At 38.9% G+C, this 27739-nt stretch overlaps 1 protein-coding gene across 1 annotated transcript in view; it reads left to right on the forward strand.

The window, feature by feature from the left end:
* The window catches only part of grin2da (glutamate receptor, ionotropic, N-methyl D-aspartate 2D, a), a 237814-nt gene that overhangs the window by 72698 nt on the left and 137377 nt on the right, over positions 1-27739 (forward strand). Inside the window, exons 2-3 of the mRNA XM_005933743.2 lie at positions 20214-20842; positions 22981-23118. Of these exons, the coding sequence (XP_005933805.1) occupies positions 20393-20842; positions 22981-23118 (588 nt within the window). The 5' untranslated portion in view covers positions 20214-20392. The remainder of the gene's footprint in view (positions 1-20213; positions 20843-22980; positions 23119-27739) is intronic.

Below are 27739 nucleotides of genomic sequence, written 5' to 3' on the forward strand. Positions count from 1 at the left end.
ACGTGTAAATACATTCTGAGTTAAATTAAAGACAATAAATAGAGAAGATCTAATTTAAATAAAGTAAAGAAATTAAACTATGTTCATGAGCTAACTGTTTACATTATTTCATATTATTTTGTGGCACTGTGTTTGGATCTGATTAAACTCTGACCCATGAAATCCAGTGACCTATTTTTCCGATGCTCAGCTGGTTTAACAGAAGGGGGAAAGTCACTTTTCATTTTGGAAATTGTTTGTCTTCCTGCAAATGGATGTACAGTGAAAAAACATAAGCGTGTGAAAAGGGACCTAACAAGGGTAAGAACAGTTCAGTGATGTTTCTGGTGTCCCGATATGCAGTATCTGTACACACCTGTAGTGTAACAGACACAGGTATTCTCTGTGGCTGTGGAGTAAACAGCAATTACAGTCTTTCTGCTTGTTCTTCACTGTTTGCAGTTGCTCTTCAGTGAGTAGGGTCAGTGCAAGAAGTGTGGAGTAAAAATGGCCACAGAGTTAAATATTTACACAACTTACATGATGCTGGAAACAATCTGGGAGGATTGGAGCTCTGGGAGAGATGGATTTTAGAAAGACAAGAAATAAACGATGGGCTCTATCAGCCAAGATGGTTCTGCCTAATTAAGTTGTTTTTAACAACAGATGATGGCACATTTATGACAGTTATGATGAAGATGATGATGATGATGATGACAAGATTATAGACAAATCTAAGGATCTTAGAAAGAAAAGTGACTAGACTTCTTTAAGTTTCCTGAAGATGTTTCACTTCCCATCAGTTCTAAGAGCAAACGGTGGAGACTCCCAGGTATTTAAGCCCTAGTGGGATACCTGGCTTTTCTTTCCAAGCTCCTTGCATTACCATGACCTGTATGACTGAGAGTGTACACAGACATTAAAGACAAAGTTATCTACTAGCCCAAGTGATGTATCCTTTTCATCATTAAAAGCAAACACCGATTTGTACTTTCCTGTCGATGTGGCCTCTATTTCCAGGTGTGTATTGTACAATTATTTTCTAAATTTCATTTTGAGTTGGAATTGGGAGCATCCCCTTCATAGCCAGCAACAAGCTTGTTTATCTCCAGCTTTTGCCAAAAGAAAACCACTGAACATGTTCTTTTTGTTTGTTTGTTTTGTGGCAACTGAAGGAAAAATTTAATTACTCTAAAATTATTTCTGTAATCGATCAGATATCTGAAAGAGGAACTAAGAAATCGATTTCTCATGACAAACCAAACGTTTTCTGAGCAGATCAACGAGTTTCTTTGTAACGACAGTCTTTGTAACTTTGTAACTACATTAGATGGCAAACTATAATAATATAACATACTTCAGTGTGTGATGTTTTTAAGACATGAACAAAGAAGGAGCTTTTTCCAGGAAAAGGGTGCAAACAAAGACAGAAAGTAACCATTTCTAGTAGCCTAGTAACATAAAGTAGCCTAATAACCTGCTGGAAATGCTCTGAATATCATCCAGGTCAGGCTCATATCAGTTACACCCAGCTCTGCTCATTTTTCACCCTGTTAAATATTTTTCATGACAGTTAGTACTGTGCAAAAGTCTTGAGCCCCCCTCTCATTTCTTTATATTGTTCATCCACAGTAAAGACTTTCTTCTAATATGTTAAGTGGTCTTCACAGTTCTCCAGCTTCTGAAAGGTCTTTCAAAGTTTGTCTTTGGACATTGACTACTTTTGATTTATTTTTCAGTCCAGACCATGTATCTGACCATTTTGGGGTGCAAGGGATGCATTTTCTTTATTTGTTTATTTGTTATTCAGGCTACTTAACACTGACCTGTGAATCATTCAAGCATTTTAAGCACCCAACTCAAAGAATGAGCCAGTATTGTGTCATCTACAAATAACAGATTAGCAATGAAACAATCTATTTTTTTATTTAGGCAGTTTGTTTAAGCGTTTTTCCATCAGCAGCCTGCTGGAAAAACACATTATTTGCTCCCATTTCTTAGCTGTATCTGTGAAAAATGCCTAAGATATGGAGATATCTCAGCATGATGTGCTGTGTGTCAGACATTAGAAGGATAAAAGGGAGGCCTGAAAGCTTTTAATGCAAAGAAAAAGTGAAAAAAACAAACAAAAAACAGGGGACGTGAGAGATGCATCTGCCCTTCAGCTGATCCATTAACTGTTCAGTGAAGCCTCATCAGAAATGGTGACAGTGGAAGAGTGGCAAACCTTTTTAAAGGAAGAGAGTAATGGCTGTTACGTTACTCTACAAACGTGTCGTGATCCTGATGTTTCTAAACAAGAAACATAAGAAACTTTGATAATGGGTTCATCCTCACAAAAAGGTAACAGCAGAGAGAATTTCATGGTTCGATACAAGAATTTAAGCTATATCCCGACTGCTTTTGTGCATATTATGGGATGTCTGTGGGACAGTTTGAACTCTTGTTAGTAGAGTTAGGGCCACATCTGAGGAGGCGATTGACCTGGATCACCATCTAGCAGTGTGTCTGAGGTAAAATAGTACCATTTAACTATTTACATCTCATTGTGTAAATGAATTGTTTGACTTATGATCAAACTTGTTGACAAATGAAATGGTCTGATTGGTGAGATTTGTTTATTCGGATCAGAAAAATCAAGCTTGGTTCGAAAAAATAAACGGCCCAACCTCCGTCCAGTAAAATGATGTGGTCGGTTTGAACAGCTGCATTAAAAATATAAACACAAAATCATAACTTTAAGTGGAAATGGGTCTTATGGAGTAACAAATCTAAAATATTACTTTTTTTTTTTTTGTTCAAGTAGGTCAGTAGAGAGTGACTGTCGACAGCCGTCAGTAAAATACAGCGTAGGCTCTGTCTTGGTATGAGGCTCCATTTCAGCCAATGGCTTCAGGTCAAAACTGAGGGAATTATGAACACAGAAAAATACCATCAGATTTCCATCCAGCATGCTGTACCATCTAGAAAGCATCCGCTTAACAATGGCTTCATTTTTCAGCATGAGCCCCAACACACTAACTATGCAGTAACAGCATGCCTGAATAGAAAAGCACACAATAGACTCCTCCCCACAGCCTGGACCTCCTGAAGACTATTTAAAGAAATTAGAAGCAAATTTGGCTAAGAGAGTTCAGTATATGTTTAAATACTGAGTTTAAAGCTTGTTAGAACTGTACAAACTCAGCTAATATCTGCGTCTCATTATGTCACATTACCTAGCAAAATATAACAAAAATCAGGTGTGGCACAATATTTTTTACAGTACTGTAAACTGAGATGATGCTTTGTGTAATTTGAGTTCTCGAAAGTTCAAAGTGTTCTTCTGTATAAGACTGTATGGTAAGCATTAGGTACCAAACAAGTGTAATGACCTGAAGTGAAATGAAAGAAGAGGCCTAAAAATGCAGCGTTGGCTTTACTCTACAAGGTGATGTTTCCTGAGCTCTTTTTCTTATATGCTGTCTAATGAACACTGAGCTACAATATTTCTGCAGCATAATCACAAAGCAACACGCTTACAATGAAATACTTCAACTTTGTGGATGAAACGCTCTGAGGTAAAAATTGAAAATTATGTTCGTAAATTGGTTCAGCTCGGAACAACGGTATTTTTGCGAGTTGAGGAATAACAGCTCCCCTATTTTCTCACATACAGACTCAAACACATCCATTATTGCCATCTCCTCCCATCGTGACCAACGGCTGTGTGAGTCCTTTAATATCTGCCTGAATAATGCAAAGGCATTTCACAAACCAGGAGTCATTCCTCGCCTTATTCCAGGCCTCGCCGCTCGGCACAGCCTCGGCGAGAGATATCAGGAATATTTCTTTTTCTCCTGTCGCCTTAATATCTCTTTTCTCCCTTTTCCCTCCCTGCCTTCCATTTCCTGTATCTCACTCTTCTCCCCCTGCTGCTCTCCTCATTATATGCTGCACTTACTGTAGTTTATTGCTCCAACCGTCTTCTTTCTGCTCTTGGGCTCGCTCGTCCTCTCTGCAAAGCAAGTGAGTGAAAATGTGTTCATGTGAACATGCTCGCCATTGCTCTGATTTCTTCAATCAGTCACCCTCTCTGTCTTGGCTAAAGCATATCTTAACCATTCTTTATTAGATTTTCCCCAAAGCTACAGTACTTGTTTCATCATCTGTTGCGGTTAGTGCTTTTAATTTCCAAAATGAGAAGTTTTCATCACCTTAATCCCTGTGTCCCATCTGTTTCTTTACTCTTAAGGCTCCTCACAGACTGGAAAAGCCAGGATAAGGGATGCAGAAATGGAATTAAGGGGAGAAAACAGGAGGAGAGAGGTTGGAGAGTTGAAAAGGAGAAAGATGAGAAAGTGAGGGAGGCAGACTTTGTCAAGAAGCCTGCTTGTTCAAAGCAATAAGTGATGTTTGGAAAACAGCCAATATGGGAGAAGGTGACAGTTATGGATTGTGTGTGTGATTGTGTGTTTGCAGCCAGAGGAGTGTGTTTGAGTGTACATACCATCCACACTTGTGTGCTTTTCAGTAAGCACACATTGTATATACTATATACTTTTAACTTCAGTTTAAACTTACACTTAAAAAAAAAAAAATATTATAATATTATATAAGTGATATGAATTAAAAAAAAAAAAACTAGGATAGGCTCCAATTATACCTGTGACACAGAATTGGATAAGCATTTAAGAAAATGTATGGATGGGCATGCGTGCACTGACCCTTAAGAGGCAAAGCCATAAATATGTGTGTTTGAGTCTTATATCAAAAGTTACATCTATATTCATGAAGTTGATGAAAAACGCTTTATTTTACCAAGTTAGTGCGTTTCTCGCTGTTACACGCATTTGAATGGAGTTCTCGCCCGGCACAAAGTATATGTTTTCATTTTGTGAATAACTTGAAAATCTTAGCTCAAACCGCTGCAAAACCTATTTCCTCAGCACGGGGATGCTAAGGAAAATGTAACATCTGTTGCATGTGGACTTTTTTACAATGACGCTTTTTTGTGTATTTGTTTATTTATTCATAAGCACAACGTAACTGAAGTGCACATGTTCAGCTTTAATTCCAGGGGTTTAAGGAAAAGCATGCACTGTTTAGCAATTACATATCCTTTGCAGTCAGTGACTGCTGTGTTCATGCTGCAGCCACCTTCAGTTGCTGCTTGTTTGTGGGTCTTTCTGTATTAAATGTTAAAGATGCTCTACTGGGCTGATTGGGATAATTTTTGATCAATCTCTGTCTTTTGATGCTCATATCAAATCTGTGACCCGCTCCTGTTTTTCTCATTTAAGAAATATTGCTAAACGTAGGACTGTTGTCTCCAAAGGTGAACTGGAGATGCTTGTCCATGCCTTCATCTCCTCCTGGTTAGACTATTGTAACGCACTCTTTTCCTGTCTGTATAGGGCTTCCTTAAATCACCTTCAAGCGGTCCAAAATGCCGCAGCAAGGCTTTTAACCCACAGTAATATATTCTCCCATAATGTGAATGTGTAATGTGATTGTTTATATCAGGATAAAAGACCATGCCTTCACTATAAGGACTAATATCAGGATAGTAAATCTGTGGCTCCTGTTGCAGATTACATTCATCTAAGAGATATACTTGTATGGTGCAAAGTTTGTCCTGTGTCTGTAGAAGTGCTATTTCATAAGGGAAATGCATTTCAGTGCTTTGGCATACTTCTGTGCTAGCCTGAAGGGAAAACTAGGAAGGAGGGGGGTTAATTAAAGAAAGTGACTGGAATAAGGGAGTGTGTAACAGATTGTAATGAAGGTAATAAGAAAGAAAGATGGAGGATGTGTGTAGGTGATGTTTAAAAAGCGTGTGTGCGTGAAGATGATACATCGACGAGTACTGCTTATGTCTCAAGTTCTAGTACACCCAGTCAGCCTCTCAGTTAACTCGCTTCCAGTCTCATAAATCATTCACATACTGAGACCGATGTAAGTACAAATACATACACATATATAAACACCACCTGGAAACACATACACAACATTAACATTACTGTGTTTCTGCTGGCTGATTCGACCTGTGCTCAGTGAACCTACATTTGTAAGTTATGTGTACTTATGCTGTCCAGTAAAGTGCAAAGTTACTGATTATTTTATGATATTAGTGGGATTTTCATAAATGAAATGTAGTGGTAATATAGGCTGTGTATAATAAATAGCATAGTACCTCAAACCTGCATTCAGTTTATTGGCTGCCAGGAACCAGCGACTCTACCGGTTACTCTTTTGGTAATTTTTGCTCATGTTCACTTCGCATTCACTGTTTTTATTTGCCGATTTGTTTCATTTTCATTCAGTTTTTACTTTTTTTTTTAACTCTGCTCAAGTTTGGCAGCAAAAAACACTTGGTTGTGTTTAGTGAAAGGTGATGGCTTGAGCTGAACCTTTTACCTTCAAAACATTATCCCAGGATGTTGGGAAACTCAGTAAGCATGCAAAACAACAACAACAACAACAACAAAAATTCTCTTTGTTCTGGAACTGAAACACTGAATGCCCAGCTATGACATGTCAGAGTGCTCCTGTGAAAATGGATGGGCATAAAGGACCGTTTCAGAGAGGAAAAGTCAGAGAAATTGTTGCAAATCCTGAATTTCAGTTTCCCACTGCTGAAATGTGTGGTAGTATGTGCCTCAACAGTCTCTAGATACAGTTACAGACATAACTTTGTTGAACAGTGATTCAGGTTTGTATTTGTACCTTCCCTTCAACCTTTATTATTCGAGCATGGAGGAATGGAGATGCCCCAGAACAGTGCCAGACTGCCAAAGAAGGAAATGTGAATAATCATTATAGTCTCTTGACTATATTTTATTATAGCGGTCCTGAATAAACTTCATAAACTTTGTTTAGCACGTGCAGGAAAATGTCAAAATATTTGCTACTTTAGGTTGCATGAAGTCAACAACAGGCCCTTTCCACAGCAGTGGAAAACCACAGGTGTTATTTGGTGAATAAATAACAGTGAGCCAGCATCCATAATGCTGGGACCCTGCAACCAAAGCATCGAAACACATTTCAATCAGAATCAGTTTCTCTTTATACCTCGGTGTCTTTTCCCTACTTCCCTACCCCCCCAAAAAGCAAAAACCTCTGCTGCATCAGCTATTCCACCACCTCAGGCAAAGCATTGGTATGAATTGCGCAGCACAGTAACCTGTAATATGATGTTACATGTCAGCTGGTAGCCAAGACACTGATGAACGAGGCCCTGATGGATAAGCATGAATGAAGCATTTGATCCTGCATCACTGATCCATGCACAAATGTAACGCTCTGTCTGAATGCATTAATCCTTCACAATCATAAATAGTTCATGTCAAGAAACAAAGCTAAAAATGAGAGAGAAATGCATGTTACTAAATCATCTTGAATGTACTGAAACTCTCATGCATCCTTTTCTTATTTTTAATACTTAAACAGCATCGTGAAAGAGGGCAAAAATGCTGCTAGTACAGACAGAACCTACAACTTACCTAGTAATGGAATCATACTTGATTTCTCTCTCACGCATTAAATTGTGCAATTTTCACTGTGACTCTATGCACAGAGTATCTACACAGTTAAGAGACCTCAAGTCCCCCTGCTTGTTATGAAGCTGGAAGAGGAGTTTCCTGCACATGTGCAGAGCTGGATGCTCAGCAGGTTGCTGCCTGTGATGGTCTGCAGGACGAAGGCTGCGCGCTCTGCTGATGAGCCAGTGCGATGTGCATGTGTAACTGCATGCTGTGTGTAATAGTGAGAGGACATGTCCATGCACTAAGTTCATTTAGCCATGTCTTTGATATGCTGATAAGTATGCATGCAGTGTCGTTTTTGTGACACGGTGCGTGTTTGTGCGCATGTGTCTCTCAGTAGTGTGTAGATTTATAAGCATGCCTCCATGCTCTCCAATGATGTGGGACTGAGCCATGAATCAGCTCAGCCTGTAATGAATTCTGATGGCCCACAGGAGAGAAAGGGGAGGAAGAGAGGAGGAAGATGAAGAGGAGGCAGTGTAGGAGGGAGAGGAAGGGAGATGTAAAGAAAGGAGAGAATATGTGGAAATGACAGGAAAAGTGATAATGGGAAGAAAATGAATGTAAGGAAAAAATGAGGAAGGTTGCCACGTATGTGTGGGTTTAGTCAATTTGGTCCTCACATTTAAAAAAAATGGACAATACTACTGTATAAGCTCTTCCATCGTCAAAGTGAGCAGTTATTTTATTGCTTTTTTTTTTTTGTTTGGTTGTTGTTTTTGACAGTTACATACATGCACCGTCCACTTTGTTTGGTACACCTATTCAAAAGGTTGTTAACACAACTGTATAATCAACCAATCACATGCCATGTCTACATGACTTTGAACTAGGCATGCTTGATTGTGCCAGGTGGGCTGGTATAAGTTTTTCAGAAACTGCTGATCTACTGGGATTTTCCTGCACAACCATCACTAGGAGAAGACAAACTAAAAAGTCCAAATAGTCTATAAGCAGTTCTTTGTACAACACATTGAACTATGAAGCAGAAGACTAGACTGGGTGCCACTGCTGTAAGCAGAACAGAGACTACATTTTGCACAGGTTGTGTACACGTTGGCCATAATTGGACAACAGAAGATAATTCTTTGTAACATTGGTAAAATGAATCTAAGGCAGTTCTGACAAACTTTGAGGCGACTGTTGTTGATTTGCTGCTGTATAAATAAAATTCAATGAAAAAGTCTGAAGTTAAAAGAAGATCCAATTCAGTAATTGCAGGATATACCTAATAATGCCACTTTATTAGGTACATCCTGACTGTATAGAATCTGTTACAGCTAAACACATTTGGGTTAACTAAGTGTAGTGTTACATAGTTTAAAAAAGCCTAACTGAGATATTTCTCTCCATATCAGTTTTGAATGATTAATCTTGGAAAACTCTCATTAAAAAGCTCTGATATGGTTTCATCTGTTTCATCTGACTATCACACACTCAGCAATATCCTTTAATTGCTATGTTGTATTGCTGTAATTGCTATTCTATTGAACATCAAATCTGTCTAATTTCTAATTATTTTTTATTACTAATTTGACTTCAACAAAAAATAAAAGTCACAATTTGTACTAAAGTGCTATCACGCAAAGATCTTGTGGCGGTAAATTAAATCACTGTTAAATTAAATCTATTGTGTTTTTTTCTTATTATCTTATTACGGTTACAGTGGCAGGTGCAATATTTTATTGAGTGTAGAACAGCAACATTAGAGTGCTCTAAATACTGTTTCAAACAGGGTTTTTTTAAAATCTGTTTTTCTGTATAATGTCAAAAAAGTGGAAAACCCACACTAACTGAGTAAAACGGCCCCGCCCACCTCTTGTTCAAATCTTCTTTTTGCACAGTACAGCCAATTAGAAGAGGGGAAAAAAAAGGGGTGGGGGGTTAAAACAGCATGTTGCAGTCAGAGGATGAAGTGAGGTTTATGGGATAAGATAAGAGTAAGATAGAGTCCAAAAATAAAACCTATATAAACAAGCATAATAGGCCCCTTTAATGATCCTAGTTATTGTTGTTTGGTACATCATATTGCACTAGTGAGAATGCCTCTTACTGTAGCAGCATGGTTATAAAAATAAAGGGTAGATTTTTTAATCTCCTGCTTTTAATAACATACTCTTTCAATTTCAATCAAAACTCCCATTGCTAACTTTCCTTGTTCTTCTTTATATCTAACGTTGTGCCCTACACACATTCTTCACATTCTTTACAAAGCAAGCAAAGAAGCAATTATTGAATTGTTCTGTCAATCAGCTTCTCCCATTCTGTATCATTTTGTATTGCTCTAAGCACACAATTACAGCACAAGTCCATTCTGCCTCTTTGCAGAACATGAAAGCCCAAATCAGACAATACAGCACCAAGCAAAACATTTATTTTCACATCAGAGAGCATATACTGGTCCACATCAAATCATCACGAGTGATTAAATAATTAGTGATTGATTCGTTTCTAAAGTAATTAAAGTCCACACTGATCTCATAACACAGTAAGCAACTATGCTAAAAAAAAGTTTATTTTTTAAATAAATCAATCATCCACACACATACATAATCTTTTTGTCACAGTTTATTACAAATTATTATAATTATTTGTAATTAATAATAATAATAATAATAATGAAAGTCTTTCTGTTACTTAAAGTAACCACATGTGGGACCCTAGTGTCTAATGTCTTAGCTAAGGTGTGACACAGATTACCAGAACAAATAAACAAACAAAACTACAAAATATAATTTCTTTATTTGTTTCCTCAAATAAATAAAATACTGGAATACTGGCAAAGAGAATCCAATTTCCTTAGCGTGATGTATCTATGAAAAGTTCTCATAATTAGCATTAGCTAAAAATGTAGGCAGAGTGCAGTAAAGTTAATTAATTTTGTAGCAGCACTCGGTGGAATGAGAGTGATTGGCTCTACTGCCAGCATGAGAGCAGTATGTTCTATAAGAAACGCAGCAAAAGAGAAAAATGAAAAGGAACATGAAACCCGTGGGTGCCATAAGTAGCCATAATCAATACACAGGGGAGTGGCCACGCTCGCTCTGCCCTCAGAGCCGGAGGTTCGTAGCTCCTAAGGAAACACACTGTACTCCACTTTGTGAGTATGCTGACTTAAAGTGATGTTGATTGATCGTTGCGTACATTGCCAGCCGCTCCTCCCCCCACCCCTCGTCTGCCTTCCCTTCTGCAGACGCTGTTGCCACTGCATTTCTGCATATCCTCTTTACACCTTTTCTCTGTCTGTGTGGTTTCTTTTTGGTTCTTGCTGAACATCTTCATCTTTCTTTTAGTAGTCATTATTTCTGTGCACACATAATCATACTCACACACTCACACACACCTCAACCTGCAGATCGTTGTTTGAGCACAGCTGTTGTGTTGGTCATACAGGGAATTTAAAAAATTTAAACATATATGGTTTGACACGTACAGGATTTGGTGTCTGCTTTCACAGCTCCAGTTGTTCCAATGCTTCTGGTGCATCCCACGGTTTCTAAGGCAGCAGAATACTGATTGATAATCAATCATGTATTAGCAGCCTTCACACAGGCACAGAAAAACATCCATCTCTCCAGCACTGCAATGTGCTAAATGCACAATGTGCTCTAGCATCTTTCCCACAAGCCGCCGCTTTGACATTTCTTGTTCTCATCCCTCCGGAGAGTGTTTGTGTAGGATGCAATTTGTTTTTCCAACAACAGCTTAATTTGCATCCAGGTTTTGACACATTTACTGCCACCACAGCTGTTCACTTCAGATTTTTCATGCCTTTTTTTTTTTTTTTACATATATTTTTTTAAATTAAACCTATTAAATGTCAATTCCGGTAGCATCAACAAAAGCACATTCAATAAAAAAGGAATAATTAACAATCCTAATTCCACAAACAAGGTTTTCCTTTTTTTTTTTTTTTATCAGAGGTGCTTTTTCATATTATTTATATCTAGATTTTCAACAAAAAGGTTCATTTGCAACAATTTTTTTACTATTTTAAATCGATATAGGACCTGTTAGAAGCAGCTAAGTTCTTAACAGAGGCCAAGTAAATTAGCATAAATATTCTTGAATAAGTCTCAGATTTGGTAAACTTTCATAAAAAATTTAACCACAACATTGGCAGAACACTTACAGGTATTGGACTGGTCAATCTTCTGGTCATTTTCCCTTCCTGAAGGGAAAATGAGATGGTTCACAGTCAGATATAAGATAGGCGTGGTGTTAAAAATGTGTAACTTGAAAAACTGGCATGAACTTTTTATCTTACTGTTTATGTAAGTACCCTTTTCAGGATTTTTGATGTGTCTGAATCAACCTTTGATGTGTGGCTATCCGCAATGGCGACAGACAAGTTTCAGGAGCTTCCAGAATTCTTATTCTTCTATGGCTTCCTGTGCCACCCATCAGTCATAATTTATGCATAATCACCTAAAACAGGGTAACATATAGGTAATTTGGCAGCAGGTAATAGTAATAATTGCTTTTCATGGGAAAAACCTGCTATCTACCTACCTTTGGTAACCTACCTAGTTACCAAACATAGTTTTCCTTCCTTATAATTTTTGTTTTGTCCATTCTTCTTTTATTGTGCTGCCATTGCCTTTCCTGTTCAAGTCAACTTTGCAACCAATGCGTGCCATCATTGCCATTGGACTACTTCCTGTTGGCTCATTGAAGAACTGTACACAGCTGTGTGGTTTAGCCCTGGTAGGTCTAATTCAGGTGAATTTCCAGTTTTACAGACACCAACGCAGGACCATGAATGCTGCATGACTTGCATGTGTTGTTTGCTGCTCTGTGTGCCGAGCAGTAGATACTGCCTCTAGGTTTAAGCCATATGCTTACACTGCGCTCACTGCAGAGGCCAATCAGTAAACTTCGATGCATCAGAAAACTATGAATTCCCAGCACTGTAGCCACTGTATCTCTGGCTTTCTAGCACTCTCTTTTCTGCCTTTCATTTGTCCTTTCTTTCTTTGCTATAACCATGTAGACTATGACTAAAAGAGAAGTAATATCCCCTAAAGTTTGAAACCTTTCTGCATTTCTTTTATTGCATTTGACAAGTGCGCAATGATCAACGTCATTTCATGTATATTTGCAGCCTCCAAAGGAGTCAAGAAAAATTTGATTCGCGGTAGAATATGTGGTAGTGTACCGTTTGGATTCGAGGTTAAATTACTGTATTTTTACCATTCACAACTCCAGAACAGCTCATCAAGTAGTTGATGTCACTTTGAAGGCAGGCTTTTAAGGCTGCGGAAGTCAAAATTCCTGCTACATGTACAGGATGCTAAATGATTTTCAGTTCCACACTTCTCTTTACACAACTGCCTTGTGGCACACGTTAACTTTAATCGATACAATGAAGATTATCTTGTCCTCTAAAAAGATAACACAACATAGAACAAGATGAAGTTTTAACGATGCCGATGGGAAAGTGGGTCACTGCAGCAGCAAAGAGCAATATTGAAGAAAATATAACAGCTACAACACAGTGAAGATTGGAGAAAAGATAACAAGCGACCTTTATCATCATTAATCAAATCACTGATCAGACTCAGCCAAAAATAGCTTCAAAGTATTTCCTTTCTTAACGGACTCTGTATTTGCAAAGACACAGCTTTTCTACAGTATGGGGTATTAGGCTACTTTACATTATAAATTGCATAAAGTAGCACAGGTGACTTTGCTGCATTCACGTGTGCCACATGATGAAGTGTGTCCCTAAGATGTGCAGGCAAGAAAATAAAAGAAATTAAATTAAATGGACAGGTTTGGTTCAAGCATTTACCATTTACTTTAAATAAACAGACAGTCACTGAAAGCTGTGATAATGCTGGTGTCTTGACAGCTTTGTGCGTCTGCTGTTTGGCAGCCTGCAGTCCTCATACTGCTTCCCTTTCTCCGTGTATTTAAGTGTGATAAGTGTCAACAGCTTGAGCCTGTATATACAGTATAGCCAAGGCCAACAGCATGACTAATGACTGGTATTAAGACTATGTAGCATAACAGGTATGATTCACATGCAGTCTCTCTGTATGCTCTTCAGCATTCATTACATTTTAAGCAGAGCGACTCTGATGGTTCACACAGAAAAATGTTACCTTACTGCTTTATTTTTCATACACTTGCAAGAAAATTTGAGCAACTTTTTTCAGTTCTGAAAAAAACACCTAAATCCTAAAGAAAGTCATAAACATTCAATCAAGCCACTCATGTCTGACTGCTAAACGTTTCATTATAAAACCATTTGCATTGGTCTGCTCTTATAAAGCACCTCCAGTTTTCAGGCTTCAGGTATTTCACAAATCTTTGCTTTGTGGCTGAATAAATTTTGAGATTGCACTCGTGAGGTAGGCTGATAAGACCTATGGTCAGGCTTATGTCTCAGTATTACACCAAGCTTTCAGGACTTGGTGTGTTTTACCAACTTTTTGCCAACGTCTTTTGGAAGAAAGTCAAGTCTCGTCACACGCCTGCTCTCTATTTTCTGTTTTCCATATTACTATGTGACGGTGTCAATGTCACACTCGGTCTGGTGTTCACCAGGCTGAGTTGTAGGCTTTTTATGATCTAATGAACAACAACATTTTAATGTATCTTTGTAATGTTCAAACATGAGCACATCATTTTAATGTTTTTTTTAATGCATGTCAATTTAACACATTATGAAGATGATCTTGCTAAAATAAAACATACACTTTTTATTTTATTGAACAATTTGTATGCTATGAAACACTAATCCTCATGGAAGAAACAAAGCCTCTGTCATGTGAAGAATTTTAAAGTGGCTACTAAAGAACATGCTCATAGGCTCGTTTCGTTTTTGCTTTTAATAAATTAAAAGCAGAAAATTAAAAATTTGCATTTAAAGGAGAGCTAAACTCCATATTTTATATTTGTGGACCCTACTTTCATATAGTGCAGCTCATTGCATGTGAAGACATTAAGTTCACAGTATGAAACAAACCATTTTAGCTTCTCTGAACCTGATATGATCATATTAATGACATTCTCAGTCAACATCATAAAAACGTTGGGCTGCTTATTGGTAATTTGGACCATCAGCGCTATAAAAATATGTAAGTGGCAGAATATATTAAAGCATAATAGGTTTACTTTAACAAAGGCAATTATGTCTTTCTTCATATCATTAATTTAATTCACCAGCTATGAAATGCTAAAAAGAAAGTAGAGTTTGGAGACAATATGGAACCACAGCGTAATATATACTTTATATCCTCACATTCACCATAATGCTTAGAAAAAGCTTCTGTTTGCTGGACTGCTCTTAGCAGTATATTACACAGCACTCAGGCCGAAGGGACATGTTTAAAGCTTTGTTTTGTGCTGTGCATTGCAATACCGTCAGTATATTGCGGAATGTTCACAGGAACAGTTGCAGTAAACGCACGCAATCCCATGAATATTGTATATCTTAAATACAGTTGAAGGTACTACATTTCACATCCACATATTCACATATTGTAAAATGACTCCTGCTGCTGTTTCTTGATCCATTTGGGAACGACACATGGCCCTTTATGAAACTGTAATATAAATCCATGATCCCCTACAATCCAGCCTTTTCCTTCACTGGCAGCATTGCACAAGAATCAGGATTTACTTTAGTGGCAGAGATCACATTTTTTCCCCCTTTCAGTCAATTACATTAGATTTAACTCCAATTTTAACCCTAAAGCTAAAAACAGATAATGTTGTTACTGAAAAGAGGTTATCTGAGGGGACACCCAAAAAGAAAATTACAACACTTATCAACTTCTGGAATGTACTGAAGTGTGTGACTGATGGTGTTTGACAGTGTAAGAGAAACTAAAGCTGGATTTTTATGTGAAAGATACAACTGGGGTCTCTCTGTCCTCACCCGGGAAATCAGTTCTTGCAGACATTTTAGCAACCTAGTAATGCACTAATGTAGAGTAGATAAGTGATGTCTTAATATCTTATCCACTAGAGGATAGTACTGATAATGCACACTGCTCACATTAACATTTATTAATAGGAGGTGGTGTAACTAGGTCACAGTGCTCTGTACTGTAATATATAAAATATATGCAAATTCTTGATTAAATTAAATCTCTGTGTACAATTATGAACTCTGAGACAACAGAGTTAGGAAATGCACGTAGCTGCCACTTTATTAAGCCTTAATTCTTTGAGGCATAGATTCCATAGATGCCAAGAAAAAAAAGCTCACACCATTACAGCACCACCAGCTTGAGTCACTGAGAGAAAGCAGGATGGATCCATGCTTTTATGTTGTTTATTCTGATTCTACCCTCCAAAATGTAGAAATCAGAATAAAGACACATCAGGTCAGGCAACATTTTCTACAGCATTTTAGTGTAATTTCTGAGAGGCTGTAAGCTGTAACCTTAATTTCTTACCTGACAGCAGTGACACCTGGTGTGGTCTTCTGCTGCCGTAACCTTCAAAAGGTCAGTGTGTTGTGTGTGTAGAGATGTTCTTCTGCATATCTTAGTGATAACAAGTGATTATTTGAGTTACTGTTACCTTAGATCATAACAGTCAGACTGTTCTCTGACCTCTGGCTGCAACAAGGAATTCTGTTACAGAGAAATGCTGCTCACTGATATTTTCCCTTTTCAGACCTTTCACTGTAAACTCTTCAAACTCCACTAGCTCAGCAGTTTCTGAAATATTCAGACCAGCCCATCTGGCACCAGCAAACATCACATTCACAGACACTTGAATCACCTTTGTAATCTTAGTCACGTCTGTTTAATGTAAATTTTTGATTCACTTTCTTGTAGCAACCATGTCCCACTACGTTCGCTACCTTTTTGCCACGTTTTGCTTAGTGGGATTTCTCCACAAAGCAGCTGTCTTCTTTACGTAAATGAAACAATGAGAGTGACAGTAAACAAAACCAAGTGAAGTAAAGGCACAGCTGTAACAATAAACTAAAACTCGCTGTAAGCTATAGAGCCAAGGAGAGCCGTGGCTTAATGATTTCTCTGTAGGTGTATCTCTATGTACTCACATCACTCTTTGTATTTAATACAAGTCTGTTTATAATATCTTTAATTATTTTCTATGTTCAGTATGTGATTAATAAGGGATCAGTTCACAGTAGAATATGCTGCTTGAATTATTTTACCCAATAGTTGTATTTTTACGGTGGTAATGATTCTGTAATATGATTGTGTTCCAGCCTCACGGGTCTCTAAGCGAATGTTTTATTTTATCATGCTGTTTAGATGCTTCATCTTCATCCACGTATTATTGTGTCAGCTGTCCTGATCAAATCTCTGATCTCTACATTTTTCCTTTGGTAAAAAGTGGAAATAAAATAGTGTCAGAATCAGCCTGTTAGTCTTCTACCTACTTCAACTAGACAGTGAGAGGGGAGGAAATGTCTGTGGTGCCTCGGTCGGGCAGACTTACATGTTAACCTGCTGCAGGATAGTGTTGTTACCTCTTTTAGCTCTTACATGGACATCTTTAGTAGAGCTGAGCACAGTGTACAGAGTCTTATCAAACTATTGTAAAATTTAATCTGTGTCTGAAAAACCAGCTTTCTTGACTCCCTCAGCAATTACAGCTGAGGTGCCCTCGAGCAAGTTGTTTAACCCGGAACAACTAAGTCGATATGTGTGTGTGTGTGTGTGTTGGGCACTTCCTAGATGTGTGAACGTGTGCAACGCTTAAGGCCGATGCAGCCAACAAACCGTAAACAGGTTCCTCGTCAGCTGTTGAATTGTGGCTTCTTTTTGTATTATTATCATCAAGTGGTCAAAGTGCACAACAGGCAGCAGAAAGGTGTACATGACTGTCAGGTGGGATACCTGATGATTAACCTGACACACCAGATGGTTTGTTACACAGAGCCATCTGGGAAATTGTCCTTGGAACCTGTATGGGCAAGGGTAGGCAACACGAATAGTTGCTTTTCATTTTGTGATTGGACAAGCAGTTTGTTTCACCATCTACCATGAGCCAACATCAACCAACCAAAAGGACACAGAGAAAAAGCAAGCTGCAGTGGTGCATATTAGTATATTGTTAAGGCTTATCTTTAGTTGATTTATCCAATTGGGTATTTCTAAGAGCCCATGAATGCCTACCTACACATATTTGCAAAGACGAATCCTTGTCAGACTGATTATTTTATGACTGCAGACCTAAGACATATACAGGGATCTGGGTAACCTCATGATGGTAATAATTTTGTTTAATGTGTAACGCGTATAAAGATAGGCAGCAATCATGGGACTTATAAGATGAGACAACTGATGAAGTATGAAATCTAGATCATTAAAAAAAAAATTACAGACTTAGACTTTTAAAATTCACTCAAATAGAATAATTTTCATGAAATAAATTAAAGATCACCTGCTCACCAAAGACTACTGCATTTTAAGGATTTGAATTATTACAGTATTTGAATATTGGATAATTTTAATTATATTACAGTTAATGTTGTCAAGTTGCAAAGGAGACAAGTGTCAGATTTTTCATTTTTGTCAGAGTAAAAGTCAACATGTTTTCATTCATTGCAACTATGCAAGTAGGTAGTCCTCCTGGCAGAAGCGTAGCTTAGACTGTAGTATACAGAAACTTCAAAGTGTGCATTTGCATAATCAACATCTTAAGCAACTAGTAGTGGGAAATATGAGGAAAATAATCATTACTTCCCCCAAGGATTCCTCTGGAAAACCATCAACTACAGTGCCAAAGGGTAGCTCTGGAGGGAATTTGCAGCAGAGTCTTTATTGTGATTGCCTTTTCTGTGCATTTCAGCTTAGCTGGAACATTTGGACTTTGGTCATAATGTTAGATCATGCACAAATTATTATTATTATTATTTTATAGGTAGAAATCATTATATACAGTAGTATGCAGCTCATTGCAGTCATATTGTGATCGTGGCTCAAGAGTTGGCAGTTCGTCTTGTAATCGGAAGGTTGCCGGTTCGAGCCCCAGCTCGGACAGTCTCGGTTGTTGTGTCCTTGGGCAAAACACTTCACCCTACTGGTGGAGGTCAGAGGGCCCGGTGGCGCCAGTGTCTGGCAGCCTCACCTCTGTCAGCGCGCCCCAGGGCAGCTGTGGCTACAATGTAGCTTGCCATCACCAATGTGTGGATGACTGAACGTGTAAAGTGCTTTGGGGTCCTTAGGGACTAAGTAAAGCGCTATACAAATACAGGCCATTTACCATATTGCCCATCTACTGATGCACTGGTTGGCCCTTCTTTTTCTGTCTTTTGCACCTACTTATATATACACCAGTGCTCTGTGCATATTCCTAACATTCCTTCCTTTCCACTTTCATAAATCCACAGAGGTCTCGCTGTTCACCCTTTTGCTCTCCTTTACAAACACAAACGGCATGTTCTCTCTGCAGCTGAATCTACACTCCTCTATCTGAGGCTCTTCTACTCCTTTCATGCCTCAGTTCATCTTTTATACCATTGTCACCTGCAGGTTTTTCTTTGTTTCTTTATTCCAGTTGTTCTCTCCATTTATTATCTGTGGTCTTGCTCCTGCTTGTTCCTTTGGGCTCATCCCCACAAAGCCATGCTCCAACTCACTTCTCTGTCTCTGCTGAAAGGTGCAAAAAACAAACCCCGAAAAACAATCCAAATTTGTTAGAGATAGAAAGTTCAGAAGACAGGTTTTTATCTCGGAGGAAATGACCTGACCTGCTTACTGTGCTTTTTTCCTCCACTTCTAGTTTCACTTTGGCTGGATTCCACACTAAACACTGCAATGGTTCTTTTCAGGATTATTCATCATTTATTCACACAAATCATGACAAAGAGGACATAAGGTGCAGACGAGTTGCAAAGCTGGTAGCAGATGTGCAGCAACATGAGTGAGGCTATAGCCACTTAAATGGTGGTGTGTCATTTTGTGACATGCATGTGTGATTTGCAAATGGGATGGGCAGAAGGGCAGGTGACATGAGCTGGCACTGAGACCAGTGAAATAACACTAAACTGCTGAGTTTAGACATGTTTTGTTACTTGAATAAAAGGACTTCAGATGCAACGTTGGCCTGATAAATATAAAGGAAACAAGGCACCCGGTGTCTTCTTATTGGTCCATAGACAGAGAGGATTTGATGGTTTTGCTTAATGAGATTTTTCTGGTTTAATTCTGTCGCTCCATTATGAATGCAAGAATAAAAGCCACTATCCTCTCCAGACTTCAGCCCCATGTTGTATTTGGAATAAGAATTAATCCACGAGATCCTCGTTTTGATATGGCACCTTTGATGATAAAGTCACTGGAGTTTTTGCACTGCACTCTGACAAATGTGAATCTTTTAACTTTTATGTGCTGTCCTATTTAATCTGAAATGTCAGCAGAATTTTGCTGTTAGGGATGCAAGCGGTGTTAAGAAAATTAGCAGCTTCTGCCTGCCTGAATCCTTCCTTTGTTTACAGACTTGCAGGATGTCGGAACAGAAGCATTAAATTCAAGGATGAGTAGGTGTACTGTGTCATTTATGTACATTGTTTACTGGAGAATAAGTGTTTCACAACGCCTACATAAATCAGCCGTCCCACTTGAGATAATGCATAAATGCATACTTGATATATAACAAAGAAAAATAAGTGACTGTTTGAAATGCGTGTTATGGTTAGAGAAGCTGTATGACAGCAGGTCAGCTGCAGTTCTTCATTCAAACACGCTCTTCTCTCTGTTCCCTCTCCAGGGTCTCTTCTCCTCATCAGGTGAAGCACTGTGAACCGCCGACCCCCTCACCACCCTCCCTCCTCTCCTCCTCCCCTCTTTCCCTAGAGGCACCACCCACTACCTTTAAATCCCCAAACCCCACCTGCCAACACCTGCCAAACTCCCTCCGACAGCTGCAACTGGCCCCCCTTTTACCCCATGGTGGCCCCAAGGCCCGCCCTCTCACTGCTATTGGCTGTCCTGGCCTGTACGGGGCCCGCGCGCCCCTCGCCCCCCCTGCTTCTCCGGCCCCGGGAGAGAGAGAGGGACTCAGGTGGTGTCAACATCGCCGTGGTCCACTCGGGCTCCTCCCTGCTCCCGGAGACGCCGGTGGTGGGAGGTGCGGGGGTCGGGGAGCCGGGGCCCGGTCCGGGAAACGGTCCGGGAGGAGGGGGAGGAAGGGGAGTAACAGAGACAGCTTCATTAGCTGAAGTGGCCGAGATGACTTCATTTTCCTCCTCGTCACACCTGTCGCTGGCCGCGCTCGTGGGGGAGACGGTGATGACGCCCTCGGGTCAGGCCAACGTCATCTACCTGGCTGTGAATGAGAGCAGTCCCGGGACCCTGCTGCTGCAGCTGTGTGAGCTGCTGGCCACAACACCACTGCAGGTAGACAAACAAGTACACAAACCTACTGTTACATTCCCAAAGACTGTAAGAGAGAAACTGTTAACATCGCCAAAATTGGAACAAAATCATCATAAATAGTGATAAAAAACTTTTTAAAAAAGTTCCCTTCAGGTCAAAATGTGATAATGGCTGGATGTCAAGATCCAATGTGGTTACTCTTAAACATCTTATATATGATAATGTACATGACTTTTTGTCCCCTATAAATCATTTTTTGAGACAAATTTAGTTCACAAGAGGCAGAGCGATAAAGACAGCAAAGCACTAACAAATGCAACAACAGTTCAAATGTAGAAATACTGATGTAAACAATGCTGGTCTTCAAGAAAATTAATTGACTTTGAAAATATTTTTTAAAGATAAGAAAGATTAAGATTATATGCAGTGTGTTTGGTTCAGACTGAATGTAATCTGAGTAGCCTTAATCGGTTTTGGAATGGCTCTTCAGTACTATGATAATCATCATCTGTATGACGTACAAAGGATTCTGTATCACTGCAGCTTTTGTAATTATCACTATTAGATTTAATGAGGATTCATTTAATTGAAATTACCAGTTGGTCACAGTGATGCACTCTGACAAAAGGTGTTACAGAGGAAGAATAAAAGGAGAACTCCAAATCCTGCATAATTACTCACATCTGCACAGTTGGCCAGTCTCAGTATGAAGCGCTGTGACTGTCAGATGGACTTTGTTGGAAAGCATGCGTGAGGTTCTTTTCATTTACCTTCTTGATAGGTCATGTGGCTTTAAATGAATCAGTGAATGCTTTTTCATGCATGGGACCATGTATGTGATAATTCAGGTACTCTTACTGTGACACGTCACAGAGGTTTCTAGTAGAGAAATGCATGTGTTAGGTCGTTAGGGAAGTGTCGTGGTTTGGTGTTTTGTGCTTTTATTCTATTCATCCATGTTCACTGTTCATCTATTCACTCATTCATTCATAGTATGACTCTTGTGGATGGGAACTGATCTGAGTTTGCAACTTGAGAGCTGCTTGTGACCATACAGAGAGGTAATAAATGTGCTGCATACTATACTGCTGATTTATTTACTCGGCCATATATTAATCCATCCATTCATCAACAGAAAAATACATTATGCATGCATGTATCCAATCTGTGTCTCTGTCTGTTTTCATGTTAGCAGAGTGAAGGGTCTTGTTATGAATGTCTTCGATCAAGTATGATATTAACTATTAAGTAACACTTGCCACCCTATCTCCAGGTCCTGTTTATAAGCTATTTGCATATCAAATGCTTCCCTTTGAGAATTGAGCTGTCATCTACACTTAACTTCAATCCACTTCCTCGAATTGCTACAAGAAAACAAGCATTAAGTCATCAAGCCAACCTCAAATCACAATAGCTCCACCTCATATTATTATGTAAAGCAATAGCCTCACCAGAAGTTCATGCATTTTTCATGATTTTATTTATAATGCGACAGGGATTTCTAGAAAAAAATAGTCGCACAAAACACCATTAGCAACGCAGATTTCAATAAGAAATCATATATATCGAGAGAGAGAGACAGAGATTTTGCAGAAATAGTTCAGCATGCATGCAACAGCCACACCTAGCAGGCCCTTCAGGAGCTGAGGTGGCCCATAAGCCAGGAGCTTATCTGTTGTTTCTGTGGTGTGAAGCAGCTTAAGCAGCACAGGTACAACACACCCCATTGTCCTGACAGGATGCCAGTCCACTGCAGGGATTTAACTCTGATTATATCTCTGAACACTGATTGCCAAGCAGAGAAGCAAAGCCCAACATCTGATAGATGTTTCATGACTTCATTAAATTTCGGAAAGTCTTTGGAGAGATTCAGTTTCTGAGCAGGATAAGAAAATACAGTCTTCATTAGAATGAAGTGCTATCAGGAATTTTGTGAACAGCATGTGAATGTACTTATTGTTCCATTAACTTTTGCTCACTTGGTTAGTCTTTGAATTATTCTCGGGGTTCGGAGCGCCACGATTGGGGAAAAAAAAAAAATAGCTTTGATGAATATAATTCTGGTGAGATGATTATGAAATTGCTTCTCAATGAGGCTGATGTAATGTCTTCTGTCTGATGTGCCAGGTTTCAATGTGCAACCTTTGTTTTACTTCCAGGGTTTAGTGTTTGAGGAAGAGAGACCGCCACCGCCGAACCGCGCCCCTCTGGCCCCGATGCTGGAGTTCGTTTCTGCCCAGACAGGGGTTCCCGTTGTTGCCGTTGGGGGAGGAGCCAGTCTGGGAAGAGAGCCACAGGTAAAAATGGATTACCTATCATTGCATCACCAACCCAGTTAATTTCATTTGAACTAAACCAAGAGCTTTCTGTGGCTTGGAAGATGAAACACTTTAAGAAATAAGCCAAGTGATAATTGCCTCCTCACCTCCTCAGACCATTTGAAGGGGGCCAGGAAACAGTTTTTGGTATTTTTAATTAAAAGTTATATTTTATAGTTAATATTTAGTGAAACCAAAATTAGAACCAATGAAAATGTTTAGTGATCTGCATGAAAAGAAGTTCAAATTGTGCCTTTTAGACCTGGTAGTATCGTGCAATCATGTCATTATTTTCTCCAATGCTCATTTCCACTTCCATCAGCCATTTTTATTCCTGTCTGTTTAATGGCTCCCCTCCCTGAGTTTCATCTGATTGGCTGCCTTGTCTGCTTTCACGTTCACCTCTTGCTGTAGTATAGAGTTTTTTATTACTAAGACAAAGTTTACACACCGATGTAAACACTGGAGTCCGTTCACCAGTGAAATAAATGGCTGGTATGTCCTTTTTCTAGTTAGCATTTAGGCTGCTGTTGACCCTGTTATGCTTCCACTGTTTTGTGCTTTTGTATTTTGCCTTCTGTTTGCTGTTGTTCTACAGTTGGAGTTTTGTTTTTGTGGAGCTTTTGGGTCCCTGTTCTGATTCTGGCATATTGTGATCCTTGATTCATGTGATTTTCAATCTTTCAAGCTTGATGTTACCATATGGTTATTTTGTCGAGATGTTTCCAGTGTCATGGTTCATGTTTTGTAGTTGTTTTAGGCCTTTCTGTCTCGTCTTTCTGTGCCTGTTCCATTTTCTCTGTTGTGATGTCGAGCAGGATTCCTCTTGATTCAGAGCTTTGTTTTATTCCTGTTTTACTTTGAAGGACAGTTTTCCTTTCATGGCTTCATGATACCAGTTTTACTTCCTCTTCATGTGTGTAATCACTTTCACCTGTGTCTCGTTTTCTAATCAGCCAAGGTTTTTAAAAAAAAGTAGTCTAACATGGATGAAGTGGATAACCTCGAAAGATGCATTTTTACTGGGACAAAGTTCCTGTTTTTGTTGGAGCTTAACAGAGAAATGTGGGCTACAGAAAAGCAAAGCAGGGATTGTGTCTATATTTGAATGTGACTGCTTTAAAATTCACTTGTGAAAACATGAATCTATCCATTAACTTAAAGCATATTTATGGTTGAGTAATGGCTAAAGCTCTACTTGCCATTTTTGTTTGCACTGTCTTTTAATTAGATTATGTATGATCACTAAATTACTGGCACATTTGTTCATTTTTGCTTTTGCTTCTGATTAAGTGGGTGAAGAATCACACCTTCTGCGATCTGACACTGGATAAGAATGCTTTCCTAATGAGCTTTTTCTTCATGAAAATTACATTATTGACTTGGCAGATTAGTTTTTAAACATTTACTTTGATAAATAATTAAAAATGCGATTTCAAGCAAGGAAATTAATGTTTTGCCCTCAAAGCTGAAACTTCATCAAATATTATTTTGAATAGAATTTTTTTTGCCACCTGCAGGATGTCACTCCACTTTGTGTCTCAAGGAGCTGGGAAATATCAGCCCATTAGCTCCTAAAACCTCTAAGTTCGCACTGCCAGCCCGACTTAGTGTCTGCTGTTTGGTGCTGGGCAGGTGGTGTATAATAGGTTTATTGGAAGTCTTTTGATGGCTGCCTGCTGTGGTGGAAAATGAGTTTAATAAAAGCAGTGAGACTAAACCAGAAATTTGTGAACTGCAAAACCAAAACGAAGAAGCTCAAAACCTTAATGAGCGGTACTGCGGCGTTGTGATCACTCTCTGCAGGTTTGGCACTGTGAGGGATGGCAACTATTGTGATTTGATTGATTGTTAATATAAGAATATAAATTAGAGCAGCATGGCACCTTTTATGTAGATGAGCCAGACATGAAATCTGAGAAGTTATTAAAAGTGTACAGTTTCTCCTCACTTCTTTTCTCCACCTTGGTCTCAGCATACTGTAGAAGCAGGGCTGGCGCAGACTTGATTCAATGCTCATAACTCTTTTAGAAAAAAAAAAGCTTTAGAGTTGACAAATTATCTAGGCGTGTGAGTAATATGGATGTAACTCTCTCTATATGAAAAAGTCGGGTGTATGTCATACTTCCGGTAGCAAAAAATAGAGCTGGTGAGAAATATGTAACTTCTATCCTACGAGTCTCTCGTAGGAGGCAGTTATTTTCTAAATACTTTAAAAAGTCAGAAAACTGCTCCTCTGATCTCCTTGGTAAGCATGATGAAGAGAAAGCAAATGTCTGCTCGAGCTGCTCCACTTTTGTTGGTGCTGCTGCTGAGCTTGTCAGCATCAGCAGTTTCACAGTGAAGAAAAATGTGTTGGATTTTTGACATTAGAAGCAGACTGTGTGAGTAACAATGCAATCCACTATCGTACAGCTGGGAAGTGGTGGATTAGTAATTGCAGTATCTGTGTTTTTATGTTTATTTCTATATTTTTTTCCCACCACTGATGTGTTGATCACCATTTTAGTGGCAAAATTCGTGAAGCTGTTAGTAACCATGACTGTGGCATCTTCTTTAAAATGATTCTTGCTTTGTTCATTGTTGTAGGCCAATTATTTGGTGTTTGCTCTCCAGCTAGTTAATCTGAGTGTGGCAAGAAGGTAATGCCTTCTGACGGTGATTAGCGATAAGCAGCTCAAGCTAACAAAGCAGTTCACTGCGACAGGTGTGATGTGTAATAAGTGGGCCAATTTATTTTAAGTGGATCATCTTGACAATACGATGTGGTTATTGTGATTTTTACATCAATGAACTTCAGTTGCAGTTCTGTGAGTAGATGAATATAAATACTGGTTGATGATACACGTTCAGGCACTGAACTGTCAGCATATTCGTAATCAAAAGCAACTTTGTTTCTAGAAGGCTGTGAGGTTGCTTTGAAGTAGCACAAGGTACAGAATCATTACAGAGCCAGCAAAGACTCCATATGTTTATGCCGCTAATTCAAATATGGACGCTTGGGTTTTTACAAAGTCTAATATGTATTTTACCTTTTAAATAATCTCATCTGTAGACTCAGTGACCTGAGGTTTGTAAATCTGTGGTCTGGCAATCAAAGAAGAGGAGCTGCTGCAAACCTCTGCCAGTTGATAAAATGAGATAAGAAGAGACTTTATTCATCGCCAGGAATCATGGTTCTGACTCTCTTCTTCTTCTTTCACTCTGTTCTACTTTGTAAATGTTGTTTGTCGTGCGCTTCAGTTCATCATACATCTGCCCTTTGTTCCGTTTCCTGTCAATTATATGACACAGCTGTGCTCAATCAGCTAATCAGTCACTCATATATACGCTGCAGCTTTCCCTTATTCAGATCCAGATTGTCTTTTACTTCCTGTAATCAACCAGCAGCCATGTTCAATTGTTGTTTATCTTCATTCATGTTTAGTGCTCCATGTGAATTATCGTGTTGGCTGCTCACTGATGGCATTTTCTGCTAAAGGTATTCTTACTCCTGTTCTATAGTGGAAACCAAGGTTAAAGTTCAAGGTTACTTTATTTATACCCATAGCTAAATTTGCTTTACAGAAACATGATAGCATTTGGCATCACTTCACAAAACACACTCCTATATAAACCTGACAGATATATATTTGGTATTTAGACAAGATGAGTCAGATTAAAAGAAAAAAAGTTCCTATTAAGTTTAGTGATGGCAGCAGGGTTAGGTCAAGGCTGCAGGTTGTAGATATGACCCTGGGTCAACACACCTGAATCAAATGATTAGTTCATTACCAGGCCTCCTGAGAACGCCACAACATGTTGAGGAGGTCATTTAGCCATTTAAATCAGCTGTGATGGATCAAGGAACCATCTAAAACCTGCAGGACACCGGCCCCTGAGGCCTGGAGTTCCCCATCCCTGCTGTAGAGGAACCATTATTAAGAATTGATAAATCAATCAGTGTAACTGTTTGGGGTACAGGGAGGCTAAACAAGGCTGTGACTCGACTGGACCATCTCACTATCTGATTCAGTGAGCTTTTCTCTGTGATGGAGGTCTGATCGAACCATGCCACAAAACAAAAAGATAAAACAGACTCAATAAAAGAATGATAAAACAAAATAGGTTAATGAGTTGGAAAGTTATTTTGAATGCAAAGTCAGAGCTTTTAGCCTAATAAAGACAGTTCTCTCTTAAAATGGCTATCCCTGTGATGGACTGTTCAGGGTGTACCCTGCATTTCCTAAGTTGTTTAACCCTTTAAAACCGGTCAGAGCGGGCACACTCCGTTTTGCGTAACTATTTTTAAATCCTTGTAAACCGGAACAACGTCAGCTAGCGCAATGATTATTATTATTATTTTTTTTTTCTTTTGTATATGAAACCGGAAGAGTTGTACTTACATCTTATGCCATAAGTTTGCCCTAGGTCACAGTTTCCTTCCACATATGGCTTTGCAAAAACTGCATAAAAAGCACTTGCAGCAACAAAAACACGCTTTGCCGATCAAAAACTGTTTGCTGTTCAAAACACTTCCTGTTTGACTTTATGCTTTTCTGAATAGTTTCTGGGATGCTTAAAACTCAAATTGCACTGCTGGAAATAGTTTCTTTTGATG

This window comes from Haplochromis burtoni, unplaced genomic scaffold, assembly GCF_018398535.1.
Source record: "Haplochromis burtoni strain Fernald_Lab_line unplaced genomic scaffold, NCSU_Asbu1 Contig_168, whole genome shotgun sequence".
Lineage (NCBI taxonomy): Eukaryota > Metazoa > Chordata > Actinopteri > Cichliformes > Cichlidae > Haplochromis > Haplochromis burtoni.